The 27,299-nt window shown below is 44.9% G+C and overlaps 1 protein-coding gene across 1 annotated transcript in view; it reads right to left on the reverse strand.

Annotated features, from left to right (window-relative positions):
* PGM2L1 (phosphoglucomutase 2 like 1) overlaps positions 1-23,638 on the reverse strand; it is a 38,121-nt gene extending 14,483 nt beyond the window's left edge. The window contains exons 1-3 of the mRNA XM_056858366.1: positions 23,528-23,638; positions 6,119-6,286; positions 1,648-1,754 (exon numbers count right to left, since the gene is read on the reverse strand). Coding sequence (XP_056714344.1) covers positions 1,648-1,754; positions 6,119-6,286; positions 23,528-23,638 — 386 coding nt within the window. The remainder of the gene's footprint in view (positions 1-1,647; positions 1,755-6,118; positions 6,287-23,527) is intronic.
* Between the last annotated feature and the right edge of the window lie 3,661 nt (positions 23,639-27,299).

Here is a 27,299-nt window from a genome sequence, read left to right on the forward strand (position 1 = left end):
CCAGCAGTCTGTTCACACAGTGGCCATCCAGGTGCCTCTAGGAAGCCACAAACAAATAAGAAAGCAGACAGCTTGCCTAAAGGTAGGGAGGAGACGCAAGCTGATGGATGAGCCAACATTTAATTCATGGGTATGTGCATCTGTGCCTTGACCTGGATGGCCCAGGCTAACCTGGTCTCATCAGATCTTAGAAGCTAAGCAAGATCAGCCCTGGTCAGTATTGGAGGGAGACGACCAAGGAAGTCCAGGGTTGCTACGCAATGGCAAACCACCTCTGTATGTCTTTTGCCCTGATCTGGACGGTCCAGGCTAGCCTGGTCTCATCAGATCTCAGAAGCTAAGCAGGGTCAGCCCAGGTTAGTACTTGGATGGGAGACCACCAGGGAAGTCCAGGGTCCCCTTGCAATGAAAAACCACATCTTTTCCCCTCTTGCCTTGAAAACCCTACAGGGTCACCATAAGTAGGCTGCGAATTGACAGCACTTGCCACACACACACACGGCATATCTGTAATTTCAGTTATGAAAACCAAGGCTATTTCCACTTGCAGGTTTTACTCCACTTTGGCTTCCTTTTAGTAGCACTGCATTCGGAAGCATCCACATGTTATTGTTCCCAGTTTCCATGTCTTTGCTGCAAAACTTTTCCAAACCTGGCTTGATACAATCTTTTTGGAAAGATCACAACCAAAGCCCCTATAAACATCACGTGGATGGGAAGAGGTGCGTTTTCAGATCCTGCCCACACTGTTACCATTTTCCTTACTACCTCTGCAGCAGCCATTTCCTTTTTCCAGGGGAGGGCTTCTCTGGCTTTTTAAAAAAAATCTGTAACAGCTACGTTGCTATAACATTACAATGATCTATTGCAACAATATACTAGCTTGAGCTTGGCAGATTAAACAGGTCTCTAGCACTTTTGCTTGCAGAGTTATAAGGAGACATGTCCAGCCAGTCCATTTACCCTTTAACTCTGCAACCAAAAGTGCTAGTGACTTTTTTTAAAAAAATAAAGAAAGCTGGAACCTTGTACATGGTTGCAAGAAATTGCCATAACCTCATAATGCTATAGCTACCATTGTTGTTGTTGTTGTTGTTTTAAGCCTGAAAAAAATCCTCCAGTGGCAGCTGGGGAAAATGGCAACCATAGAGGCAAGGAAAGTGAGGGGATAACTTCAGCATGGCTGAAACTTCAGCATGTGCATTTGCAGCCACAATGAGAGCTACGTGGAGAATCAACATCTAGGAACAGTTGAAGGATCTTCTGTAAACTCTTTTAATTCTTGTATCTTTCTTCACCTAGATTATGTTTTTGATAGTTTATTCCCTTCCGAAAGCAAAAATGCCCTGACCTTGATGGCCCAGGCTAGCTCGATCTCATCAGATCTCAGAAGCTAAATAGGGTCAGCCCCGGTTAGTACTTGGGTGGGGAGACCACTGAGGAATGTTCTCCTTGTATGTCTTATTACATTACTGAAGTTGGATGTTTGGGGAAATTTATTTAAGCCATTTTGGGTTCCTTTAGAAAAACAAATACACAGAAATCCGGTTAAAAAAATAAAATAAATTTCTTGTCATGCTCAAACTGTTAAGGCAGGGGAACTCGGCTCTTCCAAGCCCGTCCTTTGTATATAAACTAAACCCATACCGTAAACTGCTGCAACGGCTGGTCTCTTGGCCTCGGGTGTCATAGCCCACAACAAAGCCACGTTGATTGAAGTCTGAAAAACATTTCTCAAGGTATTTGTACATCCCCTGCAACAAAAGCAAACAAGGCGGCTTGCATTAATGCCTGTACACTTGGGTCTTTAGACTCTCCCTGTCCCATTCACACAAGGCAGGGAATGATATTGCACAGTTTAGAGCGAGAATGTTCTCTCCAGGTTCACAATATACAGTAGACTCAAGCTGGCAAAATAGTTCCAGCCATGTTGATCTGCAGTAGAAGAGCTAGATTTAAGTTCAGTTAACAAGTTAGAGACTAACAAGATTTTCGGAATAGAACCTTTCGAGAGTCAAACCTCCCTTTTTCAGATACGTCAGAGTAGAGGTCCCTATCTGATGAAGGAAGCTCATACCTCGAAAATCTTGTCGGTCTCTAACATGCTACTGGACTCAAGTCTAGCTTGCAAAGTAGATTCTTCTCTACCTGAGTGCAGGTAATGCATCGTTATCATACTTTACCCTACACTAGCCTGGAAAAGTAAGTTGAGATGAGGGGCTAGCCCAAGGCCTCCTACTGAATCATACATAAACAGGATAGATCTTGGCTTTGTTCACTTACGCCTTGACCTGGCACTATCTACTGTGTCATGCTGGCAAGGGGAAGAAAAGGGAAAGTCAGAAAGAGGATTTTCACCCACCTTCACAACAACCCGGTCTGCTACCTTCCAACCAAGAGAGAGTCCCTGGGAAGTCCATGGGCCGGTCTCCAGAACCAGCCCAAAGCTCAAATATTTAATGCCACTATGAGCTTGAAAAACCCTGCATTCGTGATGGCCTGACACGCTAAGCAACACCCCATCCTTGCCTCATGCTTAATATTCCCAATTGCTAATTCCTGAGGGTAACCGGGCTAACCAGTTGCAGCAAATTCAAACAGGATCTTGTGAAATCTTAAGGGTTAACAGAGTTTGTGTACACTAAAGCCAACTTTAGCAGATGAAGAAACTGATGCCGCAGTTGGCAATGTACATATTCACACATGATTATAGAGGGGGGAATGTCAATGGCAGGTTCAAAAAAGTCATGAAATGCAAGTGGTGCAGGGTAAGACATTTCTATGCAAAACTCAGATGTAGCCAAGAGAAGCACCACTAGTATTTCAGCTAGCCTTCAAAATATTTTAGCACTAATTTTGCCTTCTGCATACGCAATATTGGTGTGCTTTTTTTTCTTTGGAAATGAGAGTGCTTCAGCTTGGAACCATGTTGCCATGAGCCAGGTCAGCAGAGACACAGGTTTCAAACCTGACTGCTGACTAAGCCCCCGGTGCTTCAGCCAGCACAAATCTCAGTCACGAGACCATCGCCCAGCTAGTCAGCAGGCTTATCTGATGCCCGGTGATGCCCGCATACCAGCCTTCTCCCTTCTCACTCTGACTGCCTTGTAGATTTGATCAGGACACTGTGAAAGGACCTGAGTTTTGCAGAGCCACATCAGCGAACACTGGTTTCACACCATTTCTTTATCTGTACGAGCATTGCTAGATGGAACAGTTGCCAAACACAAAACCCAGAAATTCAGTAATGGCTTGGTGTCCGCACGGATTCTGGTAGGTAGGCATCTGGGTGTGGGTCAATTGTTGCTCAGGCTTCTATGGTACCAATTCTACGCACACTCAGTTTGAAACAAGTCCCACTGAACTTGAAAGTAAATAGGAGGCAAACAGTGTCATCCTAAGAACCGTTTCCTCTGAGTAAGCCCCACTGAATAGATCTGAGCAGACCTGATTGCTCTCTAAGTTAGTCTTCAGGTTCCAGTAGACTGCTATTTTGCTCCAATACAGACTAATAATAAAAGGCCAATTTTCAAACCAGAAATAGGGCTCTAAGGGGCCACCTTCAAACGATTTACCATTCTTTGCCTTGGTCCCAGTGAAAATATGGATTTGAAGTAAAAAAAACAACCTTGTAGAATTCAACCTACAAGTATCCATTAAGTTAAGCATTCAAGTTCAGGAGCAAAACTGGTTTAGCCCACATATTACTGCAACGTGGTCAAAAATAGCATTCCAAGTCAACAAACACTATGCAACGTAACCCAAAGAACAAGCAAAACAACCGTAGCAGAAATTCCCCAGTGTCTCAACTGAAGCTGCCAAGAATGCCTATTGCTATTCAGCCAATCCAAAGTTTCCCCCTGCTTTCAGCGTACCAAAACACAAAGCCAGCACGTGCTGCCCAGGCTGTGAGAGCGTGAACAGCTCCAAAGTCAACACAGTACACAGGTCAAAAGTGAAAAGAGAAATTTCCTTTCTCAGCAGCCAGTTGAGACCATTAATTCGTTCCTTAAAGCTGGCCGTGCTACCCCCCAATTCAAATGCTTCAGAACATATTTTTGGCAGAGTGTTTTCAGGCATGTTTCGCAGCCTTGCTCACAGATCCACTTTTTTACGATTTCTCACATAACATTTTTAAAAACTGCCTTATTCATTCCTAATGCTAGGACTTTTTTTACCATCTTAACCCATTACAAGCAAAGGGTGTGCAAATGCAAATAGGAGAATCTCAGTTTTTACACACCTTGTTTATAATAATAATAATAATATAATAATAATAATACCACCTTCCCTGGAAGTACCAGTGACTCCAACCAAGCCAAGATCAAGAGGGCCACAACAGCATGGTTCAGATCACTGGCAGCACATGAGAAGCCGCTTCACATAAGCGACATGAGCGGCAGGCATGAATCTGCTCGGGCGGCTCCCGCACGGACGCTTTGCTCTGCTTTGGCTTCCTTAGCGCGTCCCTGTTTTCATCCACATAACAATGTCCTCTGTTCATTCTGTTTCCATGTTCCCCTCCCCACTTAGATGCAATCATTTCCAAACCTGACTTGATTCCACCTTTTTTGGAAGAATTACGATACAACACCTTTGGACACTCCGTGGATAGGAAGATGCGCCCAATTTTCAGGTTCCACCCACACTAGTGCCATTTTCCTCACCTCTATCCCTGCAGTGGCCATTTCCCTCCTGCCAGCGTAGTTATCTCCTGCAACAATGTACTGGCTCCCAGCTTTCATTCTTTTTAAACAGCTACGTCTCCAGCCCTTTTGGTTGGGGTTATAAGGTGAAGGATGTTGGGTGCATATAACTTCCATATCACTTTACAACCAAAAGGGCTACAAACTTATTTTTTTAAAAAAAGTTGGGAACTAGAACATTGCTACAAAAGATTATGGTAACATTATGACATCATAGTGATATAGCTGTTACCATTTTTTAAAAGCCCCCACCCCAATAGCCCTCCAGCGGGGATAGCAGAAATAGCAACTCCAGAGAGTGGAGCTAAGGAAAGTGCGGGGCAAACTTTTGCGTGGATGTGCCATTGCCACCATGAATGACTCTGCATTCACAGCAGCACCAAAAGCTACACAGAGAATCGTCTCAGTGTAGAGGGGAAGTATCCCAGGTTGCATTTCAAGCAGCCATTTGTTCTTTCCAAATACCTTCCCCCAGAATTTCCACCCATTATTCTCGTGGATCAAAATATCTCATCTTCTCCCCTGCTCTCCCCCAAAGGTGCTCAAGTCAACCTTCCTTCCCCACACAATATTTTACCCAAACACCCCTGTGAGGTAGGCTGCGCTCAGACATCTAAGAACATAAGAAAAGCCCTGCTGGATCAGACCAAGGCCCATCAAGTCCAGCAGTCTGTTCACACAGTGGCCAATCAGGTGCCTCTAGGAAGCCCACAAACAAGACGACTGCAGCAGCATTATCCTGCCTGTGTTCCCCGGCACCTAATATAATAAGAACACGAGAAAAGCCCTACTGGATCAGACCAAGGCCCCTCAAATCTAGCAGTCTGTTCACACAGTGGCTAACCATGTGCCTCTAGGAAGCCCACAAACAAGACGACTGCAGCAGCATTATCCTACCTGTGCTCCACAGCACCTCATATAACGGGCCTGCTCCTCTGATCCTGGAGAGAATAGGTGTGCATCATGACTAGTATCCATTTTGACTAGTAGACATGGATAGCCCTCTCCTCCACGAACATGTCCACTCCCCTCTTAAAGCCTTCCAAGTTGGCAGCCATCACCACATCCTGGGGCAGAGAGTTCCACAATTTCACTATGTTTGTTTTAGCAGATTGCTTCAATGGACCAGACAAACTACAGTTCCCCCAAATTGCCTGTGCAGACTTAAATAGATGAAAAATGTTTCATTTCCTGGCTTAACCACTATGCAGCTTTTGCCCCCTGCAGGACAAATCCCACGTGCCAGATGCCACAGAACGGCTTAGTGTAGAAGCGAGAAGTTTTACTTTTTTTAGAACAGGGCTATGAATGGCTACAGTATTTTTAGGGATGGCTCGCAGCACCTGTCTCGGGCAGGTTCCTGTCCATTAATCAGAGCCTGCACTACCTGCGTGATGCTCTCTGGAACTCACCTGTGTGGACTGAATCACAGTAAGGTCATTGATGTAGCAGAAACCAGCCCCCATGGCAGAGCGCAGCCCAGCGGTCCCAAACGTCAGCCTGCGGCACAGGCGGTCCCGGAGCTCTTTATTCCTCCCATTTCGTAGCAGATCCTCAATCTGTTCTTTCGTTTTAGGATTCTGCAAGTTAATTAATAAAATACTGCTAATTTTTAGAAGCACAAAGTTAAACCATCCTGATCATTACTTTCCCCTCTCCTAGCAAACTGATGTGGTAAACAAGAACTCAGAAATCTAATTATTAAATCATATATACCCCACCTCACACACAGAGACATACTTCTTTTGGTCTGCATGGATACATAAAATGGCTTACAATAATCTTAAAATTCAAAACACATAAAAACAAAATGCACACACACACAAAAAATGAAAGGGTTACGAAAGCTACCAGAACCAGCAAAATCAATAAAAAATATCAGCAACACTATTCAATTTAAAAACTGAAAGCAACTGAAGAACCCCAAATGATCTCTATCTTTACCCTTTGTTCAAAAGCCAACCCATGAAACAAAAAATGCACCTTCGTACGATGGGAGTTCCAGGCTCCAAATGCCAAGGTAAAAGGGCACAGCTAACAAAATATGCTTTGTTACTTTAAATTATATGGCTATTCCACATAATAACAAGTCCCATGAAGCGATATGTCGTCAATACACTTGGTAACAGATCAACACAGATAAATCTATAATGCAGCTCACTCAAGTAAACTAGGCACACCACTAAGCAAGTGCACCCAGAAACACAAAGAACTTAAAACCTACACAGGCACATATATGCATGCACGCATCTCCCACCCTTCCATTGGCCTGCTGACCGACTGGCTCTGCTGGCTGCTTCTGGAGGATGTTTGCTTCTTCCTTCCAGCAGCCAACTTTGGCAGGTAGGCCTGGACTCCCTATAAGGTTGCCAGCTCCCCCCCACCGCTGCAACATACACACATTCTGTTTTTGAAATATATATATATATATATATATATATCAATCAAACCTATTACGTCTTCCGAGCTTTGCACAATCTTTATTATCAAATCGTAATAACATCAATCGTCCTAAACATGTAAACATTATAAGCGTTCATTGAGTAATTTGTAAAGTAATTCTCTAAACTCTTTGTTTTTAATAAGTATTCATGGCATGTCAGTAATTATCATATAAAGGTTGCCATTTTATCATGAATTCATCCACTGAGTTCCTTTTTAACAAGTGAGTTAGTCTGCCCATTAATGCGAAATCAAGAAGTTTGCTGCTCCATGAACAATCTGTTTTTGAAGAGTTCTAGAATATTCAAAAGCTTCCACACCTTGTTGTGATGCATATGGTCTGAAATTTTAGTTGGTCCTTATAAAAAGGTATTATATATAGGTTAAACATTCTCCCCTTTACAAAATCCATATTCCAATCATCAGAATCCTCACATTTATGCATATTTAACTTATACACTGCCCCAAGGTCATACGGATGAAGCACTTAACAATTCATTCCAAGCCTCACATTTGCTACCCTTTAAAAGCAAGACATAATTTGTTCCGAGACGAGAGAGAAAGAAAACACTGACTACTTATAACAGCCTTGTACACAAACAGCGTTTGCACTGGAAGACTGTCTGAAGTATGTAATCAAGACAGGCCCTTTGCATATTTCCGCTTTCAAGTTTCAGCCAAGACTCTAAACTGGCTCTGTAAAGCAATTGTACTACACAATTAATAGGGGTTAGATGCAATTGCTCAACAATGTACATGCACAACAGAGGACAGGTTGAGTCTGGAGCTTTTCTTTGCAGTGTGAGGATTAAACCAGACTCCTTAACGGCAGTTTAAAAAAGGCAGTGGAATCCAAGCCCTCAGGGGTCAATCAGCACGACTGACATTTACCACAAAGAGGTCAGCCAGCTTCAGGCTCAAGCAACTACTGGGCGCTGCTCAGTTTGCTGAGCTCCGATATTGCAAAGAGAAGAGGGGCAGTTGAGTTACTCAGCCTACAGATATGGCTGACAGTACAAACCATTCTGTGGAAGAGGAGAACATGGGCGGTTTTGCTTCCTGTTAAGACGAGGGTTGCTATAGAGCGGCGCTGTGGAATGGAATTCCTACATTTACATGCTTGTTAAGGCCTGTTGACTTTAGTAACTGAGCACCTTTAGTTCGAGTTTTCGGATTTAGGGCAGTTGTGTCCAACTGAAGCAAACTGAGATAAAGGAGGGTTAAATCTGAACACTCCAGATACATTGACTGTAGAGAACCCCCTCGACAAGAATGCATTTCTGAGGGAATATTTTGCATGGTTTAACCTAATAATGTCTGCTGCAGAACAACATGGATACCCTCTGAAACATTTCTCAGTGGATACACCAAAGAATTCTACACATGTTTAAAGACACCCATCATTCTATGGGCTGTATAAATGCTGATGTGGGGAAAAGCTAGTTAAAAATCACAGCACCACCACCTGGAAAATCTGCAATCTGATTTATATTTTGCATGGTTTAACCTAATAATGTCTGCCTAACTCCTCCAGTGCACCATCTTAAGACTGTTACGAACAGATTGCAGGCGTTGGGGCTTTTCCTCCATGCCCTCAACCACATCCCTCTTCCTACCGCCATATGAATGTTTACTAATCAAGCAGCCCCAAAGAAAGAGTTCTGGAGAACTCAAAGCTTGCGCCAATGCGTTGCGACTTTGTAATTGGTCCAGATAAAAGGTATTAGACTCCCGTTGCTTTTGGATTTTTCTCAAATAGACCCGAACAGGGACCTGCATTTCCTACCGATTCCAAAAGTAACCAGGTACCATGGCTAAGACTTGGTAAAGGAAGGAAACCTTAATATTCAGGAGGCAGCGTGACATAGTCAAAATACCAGACGCTAGGAGCAAAGAGGCGGGGGACATTATTTTCATGATATGCCAGAGAGATTCAAGAGGCACTTAGCTGCCCTCTGTTTTAATTACGGTAACTGTTGCACAAGAGGAATCCTTGATCAGTGTCCAGACAGGCCTTATGATATTTACATTACAGAATTTAATTGCACTGAACTCACTGGAAGAGGATGTCAGCATGTTTAAGATTGCAAAGTTCTGTCCTTGGATAATTGTTTTAGTGTGAGTTCATCCACAGAGGTCATATTTAGGTTTCCTAGTATCTCCGGCTAGCAAGGTCAAACTATAGTTTCAATGGTTGGAATATCTGTGGCAAGCAGAGTGAGAGTTTAGCTAGTTTATTTCTATGGTTATCAGGCTGGCAGAGAGATAATATGAGATCTTCCAGGTGGTGTTCTAATCACCTTAACAGGTGTACAGAAACTCCGTTATGAAGGTCAAACTCTAAGGAAACACTAACTAGCAGCAGAAAGACAGAGACCTTTACACTGAGACAACTTGCAGTTACTACAATACAACTACTACAATACTACTACATGCAGTTACTACACAACTAAAACCAACCTCAGCCAACACATCACGTCCCTTGGATATACTGCAATAAAGCTTTGTTGTACTTGCTTCAGACAGGCATTTCATAGGGCAGCGCTCGTCAAATCCCAGGCACAGGGTTGCCAGGGCACCTAGAAATTTCATTGTGGAACCTAGTGTTTTCAGCAATGATTTACTGTAGTGTTTCTTGGTGATCCTCAGTAGCAGTAAAATGTTTATTTCATATCAGAATATGTTTTGTTGAATTAACACACAAATGTACATGTACAAAATTCTTGTTATCACTTGACAATACGTTAACTCCAAACCAGACAATGGCGGTGGATGAATTAATTTCTTCATTGGTTGCTTTCTGCAATTAAATGGAGCTTTTTAAAGCAATATGAGGAATTGGGGAGAAGTTAGATTAGGATTAGACACAGCTCTTGAGCTACTGGTAGCTTGCTAAATACTGTAGAGTAGCTCATGGATCCCCTAGAAGACCCAGACAAAGTTCACAAAAAGATCTGTACCATGCACTTTTTAAAAGCTTTTACTTCATAGGATTTTTCTCTGAGTCGTGTAGCCAATAGCTTCATTTCACAAGTCCACATTCCTTTCCTAAAACAGAACAAAACTTTGTAACCTGCTGGGAAGGAAGGAGTGCCTTGGGATATTTTTCATTACTCAGAAACAGCTCAAATTTTGAAAAGGCTGGCAACCTCTGGGCTAGAGGTTAGTTTCTTGTTGTGGTGATGACAATCAGGTTACCCCTTATAACATATAAATATTACAACGCTTTTGTCGCATCTAATAAAATTATGAGAAATCGTGAAGAGGTTAGGATTAGGTTTTGTGGCAGCCATAATTAGAAAATTTGATTATTCAAATACAAAACCCCAAAGGCTGAAAAATGAGTTTAGTTCCTAAATTATTGGGCTACCTCTGAGGCCCACAGAAGACAGCCAATATGAAAAACTGATCTAACAACCCAACTGGTATGTTGTGAGAATACAAGCAGAGTTTGCTATACTGACTCTTTCAGCGCTTTTGGGAGATTTGCGTTGGTGCTGTGTTCATGTGGAGAGTTTAGACCAAGGCTAGCTTAAATGCACATAAGCAATTCCATTGTGCAAAATAATGGAGGAGGGCCAATGAATCGGCATATGACCTCAGGAATTCAGCCCAGGATCTCTTCAAACTCCACAGACAGCACCTCACTTATTCCACATAACTGCATAAGCTCTAGTCTGTGATCTAGATCGCAGAGGGTCCTGGAACACACTTCTGGGATCGTGTGTGGCAAATACTTGGGGTTTCTACAGGTCCTGAGCTAGTCCAGATTGCAAGCGCAATGAAGAAATCCCAAAACAACCACTTGACCTCAGGATGAACTTCACAGAACGCTTCTTGACCTACATTCTCTGCATGCCCATCTGAGCTCATGAACAGAATCCAACGGTCACAGAGAATTAAGTATGCCCTCCCTTTATATGTGAGCAATTCTGCAAGCTATTTAGGAGATGATCACCATGTAATAAGACAAACCTTTTAGGCCCCCCGTCCCATAAAGCAAAGCCATCTAGGTTTTCCCAATCAGAAGAAGAATGCATCTCCCCAGATATTGTTTGGATTCTCTTATTTCATCCTACAGCACCTGGTGACTTATACTCGCAGGTCTTCCAGAAAACAACTTTTCTCCAATCAGGACTCTGTGAATCCAACAATTACAGAATTCCATGGAATTTATTACGAAGCACTGAATTCACAGTCCCAAGTATCTCTCTATATTTTTTGCTGAGAAGCTACCAGGAAAAAAAGGAGAGGGAACAGAAAGATAAGCAGAATGTCCAGGTCAAGCTTTAGTGACCTGCCCAATCAGGACTGAAAGAAGCAAGATGATTTAAAGTTGGCAAATATATGCCAATGTGTTTGGTTTTGCAAATGCTACAGTAAGCCCGATTTGCACAGAAATTGTGTTATATTTGTGCAGAGTTCTGAATTTTTAAGACAGGCCAAGGTATGAAAGAGTAAGCACAGTTGGCTCCATAGCAGTAACTTGGGGGAGACCGGAGGACCTGTCACTCCCAGCTCCTTCACACTTCCTTCTGTCCATTTTGAGGCCGCTACAGCTTTGTGCTTTTCAGGTAGCTGGCTCAAGGTTGACTCACCCTTCCATCCTTCCGAGGTCGGGGAAATGAGTACCCAGCTTGCTGGGGGTCAAGTGTAGACGACTGGGGAAGGCAATGGCAAACCACCCTATAAACACAGGCTGCCTAACAAACATCAGGATGTGACATCACCCTATGGGTCAGGAATGACCCAATTCTTGCGCAGGGGACAACCTTTCCCTATTTAAAAAGCTCTGAGCATCTCTTGATGGCAGCTGTTCTCTGGGGCTGGAGCTACAGCCTTTCCATCACATTGCATCTGCGGGATATAAGAGGCATAATGGGTGGGGATATTCTGCATATATTGACACACACACCCCGCCGCAATTGCTCACTTACTAACCCAGAGCATCTCAGGAACCGACTAACAGTGGTGCAGTACCCTGACTGCACTTTTCCTGCATACTGTAAGCAAATCTAAAGCAGGAATTGTAAGGTAGGTCCGTGACTCACAGGCCTCAAGAAATTAACCTTGGCTGAACTCGGCTATTTTCTAGGAATTCATTCTGCTTTCATCACCATACTTGACGAAACCATCTTATATCACCGCCAAGCTGGTTACTACACAGCTTGACATACAAGCATCTGTAGGTTAACTTCCTTTGTAAAAATATTTTGTGCTATTTTTTAAGACAACTTAGAAAAAAAGTTCTCTAATATTACACACATTTTAACCAGACTGGGTCTCAAGAGGAAAAAAAAGAGAACTATTTCTGGTTTACAAGAACTGTCTTGACATTCCTACTTGTCAAGAGGAGCTATTTACAAACCTGAATCCAAAGCAGGTAGGCAACTTCAATATGAGATAAAGCAGCAACGGCAGTTAGATGGGATTTGTGTGTTTTTTTAAAAAGCTGATATAGTAACAGGAAGCGGGAAAAACTCCCATAGGGCAGATCTGTGCTTCTGTGACATTATGTACTCTTTATTATGGATTTTACAAGCAGCCACAATGTTCTATTTCAGCTCGCACCCAGCCACCTCTGCAGTTGCCATCAACCAAAAGAGCCACATGTGGCTCTTGAGCCACTGAGTATCACTGTTGTATTAATCCAGAACTTCCTAGCATCCTCAGCTTAAAAATCCTACAATGAGCTTTCGCCACAGTCTCAGATAAATATTTGCAAATTTGGGACAGCGCCACTTGCAAATGCCGATGGAAAGATGCGTTTTAAATATCTGCATGGATTACGCCAGTGTGGAGTAGTGGTTAAGAGCGGTGGACTCTAATCGAGAGAACCAGGTTTGATTTCCCACTCCTCCACATGAAGCCTGCTGGGTAATAGTGGGCCGGTCACAGTTCTCTAAGAACTTTCTCAGCCTAGGCAGAGGCAGGCAATGGCAAACCACTTCCCGACGTCTCTTGCCTTGAAAACCCTACGGAGTTGCCATAAATCAGCTGTGATTTAACGGCATACACACACACACACACGGATTACACTGGCTGTTGCCTGCCACCGCACTCTCCTCCTGTGGCCAACACACTGTAGGCAGTAGCAATAATATTGCTACTCTTTTCTTGATGAATTTGCAAGTGAACTTTTCAACTGTCAATGAAGTCTGTTGCTTAGGGCTACTTTCATCTTGGACAGTTAGTTGGAACAGTAACAGAAAAAGTAGATTGACTTTGTTTTAACAGAGGTTCAGAGTTGAGATTGGCCTTATCTTGCTATATCAGATATAATTCATATGCACACGGTGACTGGTTCATTTGCACTTACTACTACTTTATTTTGCTGGTTGTTCAGCTGGTTTTTATTATTTTTACTTTTAATGTAATTGGTTTGAGTATGTCACTAAAATTACATAAGCTTTTTATTAAAAAGTAAAATGGCAAAAAGGCAAACAATAACAACCAAGTACAGGATATTTTCTAAAAGCAGTGTTTTTAGCAAAATAAACAAGCCCCAAATGCTTGTCAGAATAATTGTCCTTTATGTTTCCTACTAAAAATCAGCAGGGAGGTACACTGGCAGACCTCCTCTGACAAATTATTTCTGAATCTTTCAGCCATGATTGACAGAGTACTACTTGTCCCTGCAAGGGCTCCCACGTCCTTCCTTGAAATCCTGGATAGAGGCCAGATTGCTGATGTGAATAGGGAAAGGCTGCTTCTTGAGATACCCGGTCCCAACTCATAAAGGGCTTAACAAAAGTCAACATCAGCACCTTGAAAGGGGATTGAAAGCCAAGTGGAAGCCAGAACAGATGTCAACCTCAGTTGAACTGGTTCCCTCTATTCCAGGGGTGTCAAACATGCAGCCCGCAGGCCGGATCCGGCCCCCAGAAGGCTTTTATCCAGCCCTCGGAGCCAAGGCACCTAGTCCCCCTTTCCCCCATCCCCCGGCCTTTTCTGGGCTTCCCAGGGCCTGTGTGTGGCCGGGGAGGGAGTGGGGGGGAGGCTTCGGCCCGGTCATGGCCACGTGCGTGGCCGGGTGTGTGTGTGGGGGGGGGGGGAGGCTTCGGCCCGGTCGCACCAGGCCGCATGTGCAGCTGTGGGGGGGGGGGAAGGCTTTTCTCCCTCTTCTGTCACTCTCTCTCCTTTTCTTTATTTCTCTCCCTCCCTTTCTTTGTGTCTCCCTCCTTTTCTTTCTTTCCCTCCCTCCCTTTCTTTCTCTCCTTTTCTTTCTTATTTATTTATGTGCACATGGCCCAGCCCAACCAAGTGACATTTATGTCATATCCAGCCCTCCTAACAAATGAGTTCGACACCCCTGCTCTATTCCATATCATTCAGAAGGCAGCTACATCAGATAAGATATCCTGATGGTCTTTAAAGGCAATCCCACACATTACAGCAGTTAATCTGATGAGAGCCAAGAAAATCCTGGAAACCAGTCCAGGAAGCAATACAAGGCAAAAGCTCTCAAGGCTGAAGACTCAGTCGTCTGGACTATGCTTTACCTCTAGAAGCAGTGTGCTTTTATTCCAAAGCAAAAATTGTGCCAATGAACCCACACACACACACACACACACATTTTGAACCATTTTGTAACAGGATGGATTGCTTAAAGGCAGCCAAAATGATTATTTAATCACCATGTTTAAAAAGGTCTTGAATTTTTGTCACCTTTTCTTTACCATGTCCATAATGTTCTAGAACACCGTACAGTCCCATCACTACAAAAATAAAACATATTCATGGACAAATAAAGGCAGCATCTGGAAAAGATTTAAAGGCTGTTACCACCAGCAGGAGGCTGTGACATTTTATTTAAAATATTCATACCCTGCCTTTCATGCTGCAGGAGGGCAGGAAATTAATTACTTGCAGATAAGATATCTCACCTGCTTACCACATCAGTCACTGAAACCTAGTGGTTCAAGGCTCGATCCCAATTTCTGGGCACATTCGGCCACCTTGGATACTGACCAGATCCTCTGATTGTACGATGCTGGATCCCTGGCCCAAACATTGGTGTTTTTTGCCTACCCCCTTCTTCAGAACAACAGACATAAAACTGGTCGCTTCCTTTCCTCACTGGGTCAAGGGTTGCATTTCTGAAGCTCCAAATATACTCTCACGCTTCAATTTCACTCTCTTCGCCACAGAAAGTTACAAGACAAATTTGTAGTTGAAACCAGAGAAACATGATGTTCCAGTTAACATATTCTGGAAAGTTATTTGTGGAATGCTTTTTTCTTACAGTCTTTCTGTCTTCTTGTGGTGCAGATAAATATTATTTACGTACGTGTCGGGTGGGAGAAGTTTCAGATAAATAAGAAGCATTTTTTTAAGGGAAATAATCTGAATCTACATTTTTTCTAGGTGTGAAATGAAGGGCAAGAAAACAGGTTCTAAGTAACGTATTAGACCTCACTGCATTCAGCAAAGCCAAGGAATAACTGTTAACTGTGTTAGGTTGGTTCCTCATCCAGGCTGGAGGATATCAGAGGAAGGATACTTATATCTGAGACCAACAAGATTTTGGGGGTATAAGCTTTGGAGAGTCAAAACTCCCTTCGCCACAGAGAACAGAGAGATCAGTGTGCGTGCCCAATTAGGACTCTAGCCAATCACATTTGTCTCCTGTCCAGTATTGGGAAATACTCCATATATCCCATATGCCTGCCATTGCCTTAACAGAAGATTTTCTTCCAGTCATGCCTCCACAGAACGCACACCTTTTTATTTTATCCACCCACCTCAATGTTCTTAAGAGCCCTGTGGCAGAGAGTGTTAAGATGCAGTCCAAGCTCCGCTCATGGCCTGAGTTTGATCCTGACAGGAGTCAGTTTCAGGTAGCTGGCTCAAGGTCGTCTCAGCCTGCCATCCTTCCGAAGTCGGTAAAATAAGCACCCAGCTTGCTGGGGATACAGTGTAGATGACTGGGGAAGGCAATGGCAAACCACCCTCTAAACATACCGTAGTCTGCCTAGTAAATGTCATGGTGTGACATCACCCCATGGGTCAATAATGACCCAGTGCTTGCACAGGGGACTACCTTTCCCTTTTACCTCAACGTTCTTTAACCACACCCCCTATTCTACAACCAGATCTTCCACCTGCTGTCCTTGGCTATGATCTTATATAAGGGCTAGGCAGTCAAAGGTGGGAGCTGTCTCTCTGATCTGTCCATTGGTTGACACAATGGCCCATAAAAATACATCATAAAGGACTACTGGGCAAGCCATCACTCACAGAAGTCCAGGGTATCCTACTACTACCAAGCAGTGTAGTGATTCCTTGACATGGTCTTGTCAGAAAGTATGCGGTCCTTTTTCACAGTTGTCAGTTCTAACATTAAGAAACCGTTGGACATTTGGTAAATTCTCTGGGCAGTGACGGAGTCATGTTTATATTATGCACAGCCCCTGGCACACAGCATTAGCAGCAATCCCAAGTGACAACAGCAGCTACAATTGGCAACTGCAATTTTTTTTCCTATGGAGAAGAGAGGTTTCCTATTATCAGCGTTGCAAACTCCCTTGGGGGATACGTAGTTTCAAGATACACCTAAGAGGTCATCAGCTTCTCAAGTTCCAGCTTAATGTTAATTCTGTTAAGGCCCTCTGTTAGTCAACATTTTGTCTATCTAGGTTGGCAATGGCTAAAGACCCAAACACCCTTCCACAGAACAAAAACAACTTCCAGGAATAAAATCTGCCAACAGCCCTCATTTATTGGAAGAGCAAAGATAACAAATGCTGTCGCTTTTTCATTTCAGAAGTCGCCTCGTGAGCAGTTCTTGCTTGTGTGATAGTTTCTCCTCTCTGCTTAGCCTTTGCTGGTTCTGGTGTACCGTGGAGAGAGGGAAGCTCCTTAGCACATCTGCTCCGTGTGGTTCCCTTCCACTGGCCAGGTAGTTCAGGGATCAGCAGTGTGGCGATGGGCCTTCAGAGAATCCCATGTGTATCCCGACTCCGCTGCAATAAGGGTTGTTGGGGGTGAGGGTGAAGATTCCAAGGCTTCCTCTATTGACTAAGAATATTCTAAAATGATCTTTCTCGGGTTCTCTCCCTTCTTGGGTAAAGGGGAGGGGCATTCCTCTAGGTGGCAACAGTCTCGCCGCCAGCGGGCTCGGCCGAGTGCTTCGCCAGCTCCTTGCTCATGGCCTCCTTCAGGGCGGCTTGCACATCAGCGGGTTCGACGTTGGGAGCCTGCTCATTCTGCCGCAGGCTCTCCACCGCCTTCCACACGTGGTCATAAATGCCCATCAGCAACGTCTTTATCAGCCCCCGGGCCTTGGATTCCATGCGAACCTTGGGCATCTGCTGCAGCATCTTGGCGGCGAAAATCCGTGGGGAAGAGATGCACAGCACCGGCCGGTTCCCTGCCTTTGCAGCCTGGCGCTTCTTCTGCTTCTTAGGCTGGGGCCTCTTCTGTTTCTTCCTGGCTGGTTGACGCTTCTTCTGGGGCTTCTTTTTCTGTGTCCTCCTGGTTTTCTTGTTGCCTTGGTGCCTGGCAGCCATGCTGACCTCCTGTCTCTTCAAGACCCTGCCTTCGAATGCCACTGGACTTCTGCTGGGCGTGGTCATTTATAGAGAGCAGCATGCAAATGAAGGCACTGCAGCAAGTGTCCCTATTGGGTGGCTTCGGCCTTCACTGTAGCCAAGCAACCATTATTACACTGGATGTGACTATGATGTGAGGACTGATTGTGCTGCAGGTAACTGCAAATGTATCTCTTGAACAGATTTACAATCCTGGCATATCACTGTGGAAGCAGAAGCTGCTTTTCATTCATAAGCCAAACTGTACCAGAAGCACAGCCATTTGCAGCTCTGAAGTTCAGTTTTAAAACGAAAATCATCCCATCGCACCCTAGTTTAAGTTTTATAAAACACTCTCCAAGTACTACTGGGAAACTTTAAAATGAAAGATGGAAAGTGTCAAAAGAATAAAAAACATAAAGCGGAGGTAGGAGGAAGCAACATACACATGAAGATTTTTTGAGGTTTCTCTTAAAATTTCTAGTTTGCTCACTTTTAACTTTATCTACAACTCAGCCATGGCAACAGTGATTAATGCCTCTCCCAAACCAATTCTAGGTCTTCAAACATCAAAACTGAGCTTGCGTATTCTTGCCTAGTTTACCTTTCTATCTCTTGGTCTGCTTTATTATCAGCTTATCTACTAAATGGTCCTGAATCCCTGAGGTGGTTTATGTTTTGCTTCAGCTAGGGCCCTATGATCTAAGGCGGGAAGCAGCAAGCACGCTTAGAGCCTTTGCTCTCAACACCCTAACATTCAAGCGAGCAAGTTTTCCAAATGTAAACATAGTGACATATGTACACGCTTTCATTGGCTGAAGAAGCCAGCCCACATGTTTAGGAGCCAAACTCCTATTATAGCCTTCGGGGTTATGTATGACCATATTTTCTAATTCCTGCTAACACAAAAAAAAGTAGTGGACACTATGAAATTTCTAAGCGCCATGGTGCCTAGGATGTGTTAAGCCCTGGTTTAAGGAGATTGCCTATGAAGCCAGAGATGAGATGCACTAACACAGTAAATGCTTTCTGCCTAGAAAGTCTGCTTAACTAGTGGATTTCATCCCCACAATCACAGAAATCAAACCCTGTTCATTATTTGTGTAATACTGGCTAACAAACATCAGGATGCACAAATCTGATGCATACTTTAGCAAGTAGCCATTTTGGTCTGCAGTTAAACAGCTAGATTCAAGTCCAGTAGCATCTTGGAGACCAACAAGATTTTCGGGGTATAAACTTGCAAGAATCAACATTCTGATGAAAGGAGCTATGACACTCGAAAGCCTATACATTCCAACAATCATGTTGGTCTCTAAGGTGATACTGGACTCAAATCTAGCAAATCTGTTGCATGTCAGTATTGTTCACTCAGACCGGCAGCAGCTCTCCAGGGTCTCAGGCTGAGACATCAACTACTGCCTAGTCCTTTTAACCAGATACTGACCCTGGAACCTCCTGCGTGTCAAGCAGATATTCTGCCACAGAGCCACAGCCCCTCCCCCAGCTTCCTCAATATGCAAACTACACATTTCCACCCATAACACCCCCAATTGCAAACTAAGTCAGCCATTCCAACAAATGGGGAGGGGAGGGGCTGTAGTCAAGTATCTGCTTTGCATGCAGAACATTCCAGGTTCAATCCCCAACATCTCCAATTAAAGAATCTGGCAATAGTGATGTGAAAGACTTCTGCCTGAGACCCTGGAGAGCCGCTGCCAGTGTGAGACAATGCTGAGTTTAATGGGCCAGGTATCTGATTCAGTATATGACATGTTCATGTGTTCAAACAGGAATCACACAAGCCCAGAGGAAACAAATGAAGTTACACAGCAGGTGGATTAATTGGTCAGCTTCCATACCAAGACCACAACTTAGCAGAGGCACCTTTAATTCACAATGCCTTCTGCAGGAAACAGCGGCAGGTCGTGTGTTCCGGACTTGTCCAGTCTCGCTGAAATCGAGCTTCACAGGAAGAATGCGCATTCCACGTCCCATCGCCAGCAGATCAGCAGAGCAGCAGATGAAGCCAACGGGAAGGTGTTAAACAGAACCTCATCAGCTTGCAAATTTCATTTGAAGGTACCGGCAGTGAACAAAAGCGATCAAAGCACTAATGGCCTGACAGGGCTACTTCCACACTTGCCCAAACAAGAGCTAAATCCTGGCCAAGGGCCATACTAGATGTCACACCAGTCTCTCACTTCTTTGAGTAGTTCATACCTACACCCGTTACCTGTTGTGGTGGTTTTATGTGTTGTAGATGCTCAGGAGAAAGGTGGGCATATCATTTATATAAACAAAATAAGTAGTTTTTGAACTGATCTAGATATGTATTTTGAGCGGCTTTTTCATGCTTTTGCTTCTTGGGTGTTTTACTTTAAAGATAAAAATAGTCCCCTGTGCAAGCATTAGGACATTACTGACCTATGGGGTGACATCATATCATGACGTGTTGATGGGGTGGGTTGCCATTGCCTTCCCCACTTCCCCACTTCTACACTTCTCCCTCTGGTACACACTACAGTTATTGTTATGTGAACTTGTTTTTATCCCTAAAGCTTTGGTTAGTTCCATTTCATTGTTTAATTGTGAACTGGTATAAACTGGGTCAAGCAGCTTTCTGGATAGAAAGATTTTTTAAAAACATTTAAATGTAGATTCAGGGGGAGGTAGTGTTAATCAGACCAGAAAAGGAGAGCTATTTAACACACATGAACACATATGAAGCTGCCTTATACTGAATCAGACCATCAATCTATCAAGGTCATTATTGCCTACTCAGACTGGCAGCAGTTCTCCAAGGTGTCAGGCGGAGGTCTTCCACATCACCTCCTACCTGATCCATTTTAACTGGATATGTTCAGGATTGAACCTGGGAACTTCTGCACGCCAAGCAGATGCTCTGTCACTGAGCCATGGCCCCTCCCCTAACCACAGATAACCCTTTTCCCCATGTCAATTCCCTACACCCCTTTGAAATGATTTGCCTTTGGTTGAAAAATCTCTCTCCTGTCCTTTCCCAACACCACTTCCCCAGTCCATTCTGGACATTTTCATGGCTACTTTGAATAATAATAATTTTTTTTTTAAAAGATAGGATCAAGGGGTCTCACATCATGCCTAGTTAGACCCCAATAAAAGCCAATTTTTTTATTCAAAATTTTTTTATTCAAAATTATTTTCTCTCTAGATACATGCAGTTATTTGATGTATATAATCTCATCTGGTTCCCAAACATGGCTGTGTGTGTGCGTAAAGTGCCGTCAAGTCACAGCCAATTTATGGCAACCCCTTTTGGGGTTTTCATGGCAAGAGACTAACAGAGGTGGTTTGCCAGTGCTTTCCTCTGCACAGCAACCCTGGTATTCCTTGGTGGTCTCCCATCCAAATACTAACCAAGGCTGACCCTGCTTAGCTTCTGAGATCTGACGAAATCAGCCTAGCCTACAGAATGCAAAAAGATTATAGTGTCTAAGTGCAACAGTAGTTACTGGGCAAAGCCCCAATCTAAAATTCAGAGTATGAATTTAAGTAGTGCCAGAGCCTTTCTATGTTTACCGTATTATACTGGAGTCACATTCTTATACAGCGAAATCTGCAATACAATTAAGCAGCAGCTTTCATATTTAAATGAATTTACATCTAGTGAAATTCTAGACAAAACAATGCTAATCAAACTGCTTGTGCTCTCATATACCTCAAGGTAAATTCAGAACGTGAGCAATTAATTCTGTAGAGCATCGCCCTCAATGTTTAAAATGGAAGGGATGTTTTTCCACTTCGCCTCCTGTACAATTGGCGGCATGCATTATTAAACACTTGCTATATTCTGCCCAGCAATGGCAAATAAGGCCTAAAATAGACCAGAAGCCAATCTGCGGAGTCAGCACACAGCAGGGATAACGCACTACCAACGCACAGCCAGCGTCGATATATAGCTGTCGTGCTTGGGGTACAATTAATTTTTTGGATGCTCAGGTGAGCTCACCTCATTGTAAGAGCTACCCTTAACATGCTAACCATTATCCCAAACATGCCAACCATTATACCAAAATTAAGTGCCATCTATGTCACCAGCTCATGTTCAGAAATGGAAATGAAAGAATGCATGTAATTATGTAATAGTCTTATACAGAAGGGCTCAGTGGCAGAGCATCATCCTGGCATGAAGAAGGTCTCGGCATCTCCAGGTAGTAGATCATGTAGTAGATTATGCAAAAGACATCGACCTGAAACCCTGGATAGCTGCTGACTTTGATAGGCCAATGGGCTGACTCAGTATAAAAGGCAGTCTCCTATGTTTATGATACACAAGAAAATTTCTCCTTGATTTCACCTGGTGCATAGTCTGCAGAAGAACCTCTACCCAGCAGCTGAGAAAGCCACAAATAACCCTTGCCAATTTCCAGGTAACATATTACCCGCTTTCAGATGGCTCTCACCCATATTCCACTCCGCAAGGTTTCTGGGTGCACATTGCTTAGAATTCACTATGACATCACCAAGCAAGGAACAAAATAAATATGCAGGAATGAAACACCACCGAACCAGATATGATGTTATTGGCCAATATGTGAACACGTACAAACCTCCCTTAACCATGGAGAAAAATAAGCTGATGCCAGGTTAAAATATCTTCCTAGAGGAAGCACCAAACGTACACCCAAATGTGTGCGCACACACACACATACACAATTACCATATTGCCAGTGGAAAAAAAAGGGGAAGGCAGCAACAAACAAAAGTAAGCAAGCTGTACTTATGGTTTCAGAAACTTATAAAAGCCTCAAGGCAAAAGAGCCCTCCCAGGAAAGTGATTTAAGCTTATTCACACCCCAAGGTACAATCAAGTCCAAAAAGCAGAGAGCCCCCCCCCCCCAAGTACACATCGCAAAGCAGAAAACTGCAGGAAAAATAATCCACTCTCATCTACCAGACGGTGAAAATGTTTTAAGGCACTGGGTTTTGTTTGTCTCTGCAATTTCTGTTTCTATTACTACATAGATGAGAAGAGTCAGTCTAGCACAGAGGATACAGGACAGCTTATGAAGCAGTACAGATCCGAGACAGTAGGTCAGGGCACTGAAAGAAGGGCGCAGCACCCCTTCCAACTTGGTGACCAGGGCATTACTTGGTTTTTTCCCCAAAGGAAGAACAGTCCTTACTCTGACCCAGATAAGAGCTTTGCCCCATCAGGGTTTCCAGAAGCCCTTTATTAATAAAAGAACACACTCTTCCAATAGATACTACATGAATTTTCCTCACGTGACAGTTATTTTTGCAAGAGGAAAGGAAAAGTGACAGAGGAAACACGCACAAATGCCTATCATTCAAGAATGAATCTTCACAGACAGACACAAGAACAGGGGGTTGTCGTAGGCTTTCACGGTCAGAGTTCATTGGTTCTTGTAGGTTATCCGGGCTGTGTGACCGTGGTAAGACCGTGGTAAGAAAATACCAAGACCACGGTCACACAGCCCGGATAACCTACAAGAACCAAAGAACAGGGGGGTTTGGGACCAAAATTTAACCACACTACAAAGGCAAAAGACCTTAATTTCCCTAAAATATTCCCAGTCTCAAGAAAAAAAAGCAGAGTTTTGCATCTGCAATCTGCAGAAGAAAATAACAAAGACAGTATCCCTCCTTTTGGGGAGGGTGTTGAAATATTTTGACAGGCAGAAAACCAGGTATTTATAACATTGCCCCACCCAACCACTGCGACCACCCAAAGGCATCACAGATAATAGGAATGAAACAGACAGCCCTTGACAGGCAGGCGCTAGCATTCAATGCTTATAATGGGGGGGGGGGGAAGGAAGGAGTCCATGCACATGTGCGCACCTTGTCCCAGGTCAGCCACTGCCAGATCGCTTTGTCCAGCTGAGAGTCCCCCGTGCTGTAGCTGATGAGCAGGTTGGAGTTGACGTCTCCCGCATCCCCGTGGTCGCCCATGCTCGGAGGGTCCAGGTGTGGCAAACTGTCAGCTGGAGCGATGCTGCAATGTGCAAGCAAGCCTGAACGGGGGGGGGGGCACACGCTCGTGTGTGTGCGCAAGGGCTCGCCACACCTGTTGGATGGGGTGGGATATGGTCACAGGGCAGGCTGCTCGCCCCCACCCATCCGCCCAGCCAAAGGCATGGGGTCTGGGCCCCCTTTAAAAAATGGGGAAGGGGCTAGGGGAAAATGGGGAGGGGGAAGCAGCCACAGGGAAGGCTCCACACACACCCTATCAGCTAGCAAAGGCAGTGCTGCCCCCTTTAAAAAAGGAGGGAGGAGCTAGGGAAAAATGGGGAGGGGGAAGCAGCCACAGGGAAGGCGTCCCACCCCCCTCCTACCAGCCCAGGAAAAGGCAAAGAGCTGCTCCCCCTTTAAAATGGAGGGAGGGGCTAGCCTAAAATGGGGAGGGGCCTGTCCATCTCCCCTCACCACTGTCTGTTTTGACAGGAACTTTGGGGGGAGGGGAACTGAAGTTAGTGGTCTCCCACTCCCCACTGAGGGAGAGCAAAAGAGCGAGGCTAGCTGGAAACAACAACAACAAAGCGCCCTCTTCCCTCCCCCTTTCCCCCCTCCCTCAATATCCCCACAACAAAGGCGAGCCCCCCACTCCCTCGCAGCTCTCTCAGGGAAGGGGGGGGGTCTTGTGCGCGCGCACTCCCGAGCCGCGCAGAAACCATCAACAACCCGCTCCCAAGCCACGCCCACCTTCGGCCGTTTTTTTCCCCCCTCCTTCAGCCTTTCAACTGCCGCTCGCACGCGCTCAACGCCCGGCCGACCACGCCCACTTCGGCGGTCCCGCTCACGCCCGGGTCTCTGCCAGCTGCGCACGCATCCTCCTTTTTTTTTATTGCCCTGTGAAGGAAAGGGGCGGGGAGAGTGGTAAAAGGCTTTTTTTGGAGTCGCGAGTGCTCCTGGGAAGTGTAGTTTTTTTAGCTTCCATAAAGGAGGAGCCTTTTGTAGAAGGAAATTACATAATTTACAGGACCCTTCACAGTCTGCGCTGGAGAGACTTGTTTGTTAAGTGCAGGGCAGTGGTTAGGGTGTCATGCTAGAACGGAAAGGCCTGGGTTCAGATCTTACGCGGCCATAAGCAAATCTCTCTCCCCCGACCCTGCTTGACCAACTTCACAGGGTTGTTGTGAGGATAAAATCCAGGAGGAGAGAAATGTATATGCTACCCTACTCCCACCGGTAACCAACATCATCCACTGTTTTCAGCAGCAGCAGAATTTTTTTAATGCATTGGTAGGATTGCCAGGTCCCTCTTCGCCGCCGCCAGGAGGGCTGGGGTTGGGGAAGGGAGGGACTTCAGTGCCATAGAGTCCAATGGCCAAAGTGGCCATTTTCTCCAGGGGAACTGATCTCTGTCAGCTGGAGATCAGTTGTAATACCGGTAACAGGAGATATCCAGCTAGTACCTGGAGGTTGGCAACCCTATGCATTGGTGACGCATGTGTAGTGATGTCACTTCCGGGGGAAACCTGGAAGTGACGGTGCGTGACTCTAGGAATCTCCTTAGAGGAAACTCAATGCTAAACTGGGTTTGTCCTGGAAATGATATTGGGCATGCGATACTGTGCGATGAGGGAAAGGATCTCTGTGCGTGCTCTGAAGCACTCTGCCCCCAAGCTCTGATACTGAGCAAAGATACCAGAAGCATCCCTTAGCCCAAAGATCAGAAGCCCAGATGTTTGCAGTCTAGCTGCCAACCTGTCTGCATATTAAGCCACTGGGGGAAGAAAACATCCCTGAATCTCTCCTCTTCTGTTACCATGGTGATAGCAAGCACAGTAAGCAAATGGGACCGGGGTCTGGTCTGTTGAATACTGAGCACCAGGCCAGGGATGAAAACCGTTCCTGCTTTGAAGGGGAGACAAATTCCTCTCTGTGGGTGTGTTCAAAAGGATCTGAAGAGGAAGGAGAGATTAATCACGCACAGTACAGAGATCAGCCTGGGTGGCTGGTTCTTCCCTGGCTGGGTTCTCTTATGCTTTTAAATAGATGCTTTTTAAATTGGTGCCCTAAACCTTTAATGTGGTGTTGTTGTTTTTAATGTTTCATCCTGTTCTCCTTCCAAGAAGGGCAGCGTACCAATGTTAGACAGGAAGAAAGAGATAGGAAGGGTTCGGTGTTCCCTGAGCATTGAGAAAAGAGCTGGCTGAATAATGTCTTTATTGAGCTTGGGCTGGATCCTGTCTCCAGGTGGGGCCTGGAGATCTATAAAAATTACAACTGATCTCCAACTACAGAAGTCAGTTTCTCTGGAGAAAGTGGCCACTTTGGAAGGTGGAGTCTATGGCATTATACCCCACTGAGATCCTTTTCCTCCCCAAACCCTGCCTTCACCAGGCTTTACCCGCAAATCTCCAGAAATTTCCCAACCTGGTGTTGGCAATCCTATGGGTTCTCCTAATATAGGGTTGCCAGGTCCCTCTTCACCCCTGGTGGGAGGTTTTTGGGGCAGAGCCTGAGGAGGGCGGGGTTTGGGGAGGGACTTCAATGCCATAGAGTCCAATTGCCAAAGTGGCCATTTCCTCCAGGTGAACTGACCTCTATCAGCTGGAGATCAGTTGTAATAGCTCTCTCAGCCCCACCTACCTCACAGGGTGTCTGTTGTGGGGAGGGGAAGGAAAGGTGATCGTAAACCGGTTTGAATCTCCCTTAAGTAGTAGAGAAAGTTGGCATATAAAACCAGCTCTTCTTCTTCAAACCACCTCTATGGTCTGTTTCCTGCCTTGAGTTAGTTGTGACTTAGAATCATAGAATCACAGAGTTGGAAGGGACCACCAGGTTCATCTACTCCAACCCCCTGCACAAAGCAAGAAATTCACAACTACCTTACCCCCACACTCCCAGTGACCCCTGCTCCATGCCCAGAAGATGGCCCCCAAAAAACCTTCCAGGATCCTGGCCAATCTGGCCTGGAGGAAAATTGCTTCCTGACCACAAAGTGGCAATCGGCACTACCCTGGGCATGCAAGAATGGGCCACCGTCTTCTTCTTCTCCCAGGTGCTAACCACTACATCATGCTGGCTTTTGAAACTTGTGGACAGCAATGTACTTGGTTCAACTACATAAGACAAGGGTGCCCAACATGATGGCACCTGCTGACACCTTTCCTGGTGCTCACCAAGTGCTTCTAGAAAGTCGTTGGGGCCAGGCCTCTACCTGAGACCCTGGACACCTGCTGCTAGTCTGAGTAGACAATACTGACTCTGATGGACCAAGGGTCTGATTCAGTATAAGGCAGCTTCATGTGGGGTCTGATTCAGTATAAGGCAGCTTCATGTGTTTGTGTTCATGTGATCGGCCACTGGAGATTTGATTGCAGATTATTAAAAATGTTGCTTTGGCAGCAGCTGCCACCACAAAGATCTTCACTGTGTGACTTGAAGGTAAGCTACGGCAGCTATTTTATGGCTGGCTCCACCTAGGATTTCCAACCTCCAGGTACTAGCTGGAGATCACCTGCTATTTACAGCTGATCTCCAGCCGATAGAGATCAGTTCCCCGGGAGAAAATGGCCACTTTGGCAATTGGACTCTATGGCATTGAAGTCCCTCCCCTCCCCAAGCCCCGCCCTCCTCAGGCTTCGCCCCAGAAACCTCCCACCGG

Source organism: Euleptes europaea, chromosome 12, assembly GCF_029931775.1.
Source record: "Euleptes europaea isolate rEulEur1 chromosome 12, rEulEur1.hap1, whole genome shotgun sequence".
Classification (NCBI taxonomy): domain Eukaryota; kingdom Metazoa; phylum Chordata; class Lepidosauria; order Squamata; family Sphaerodactylidae; genus Euleptes; species Euleptes europaea.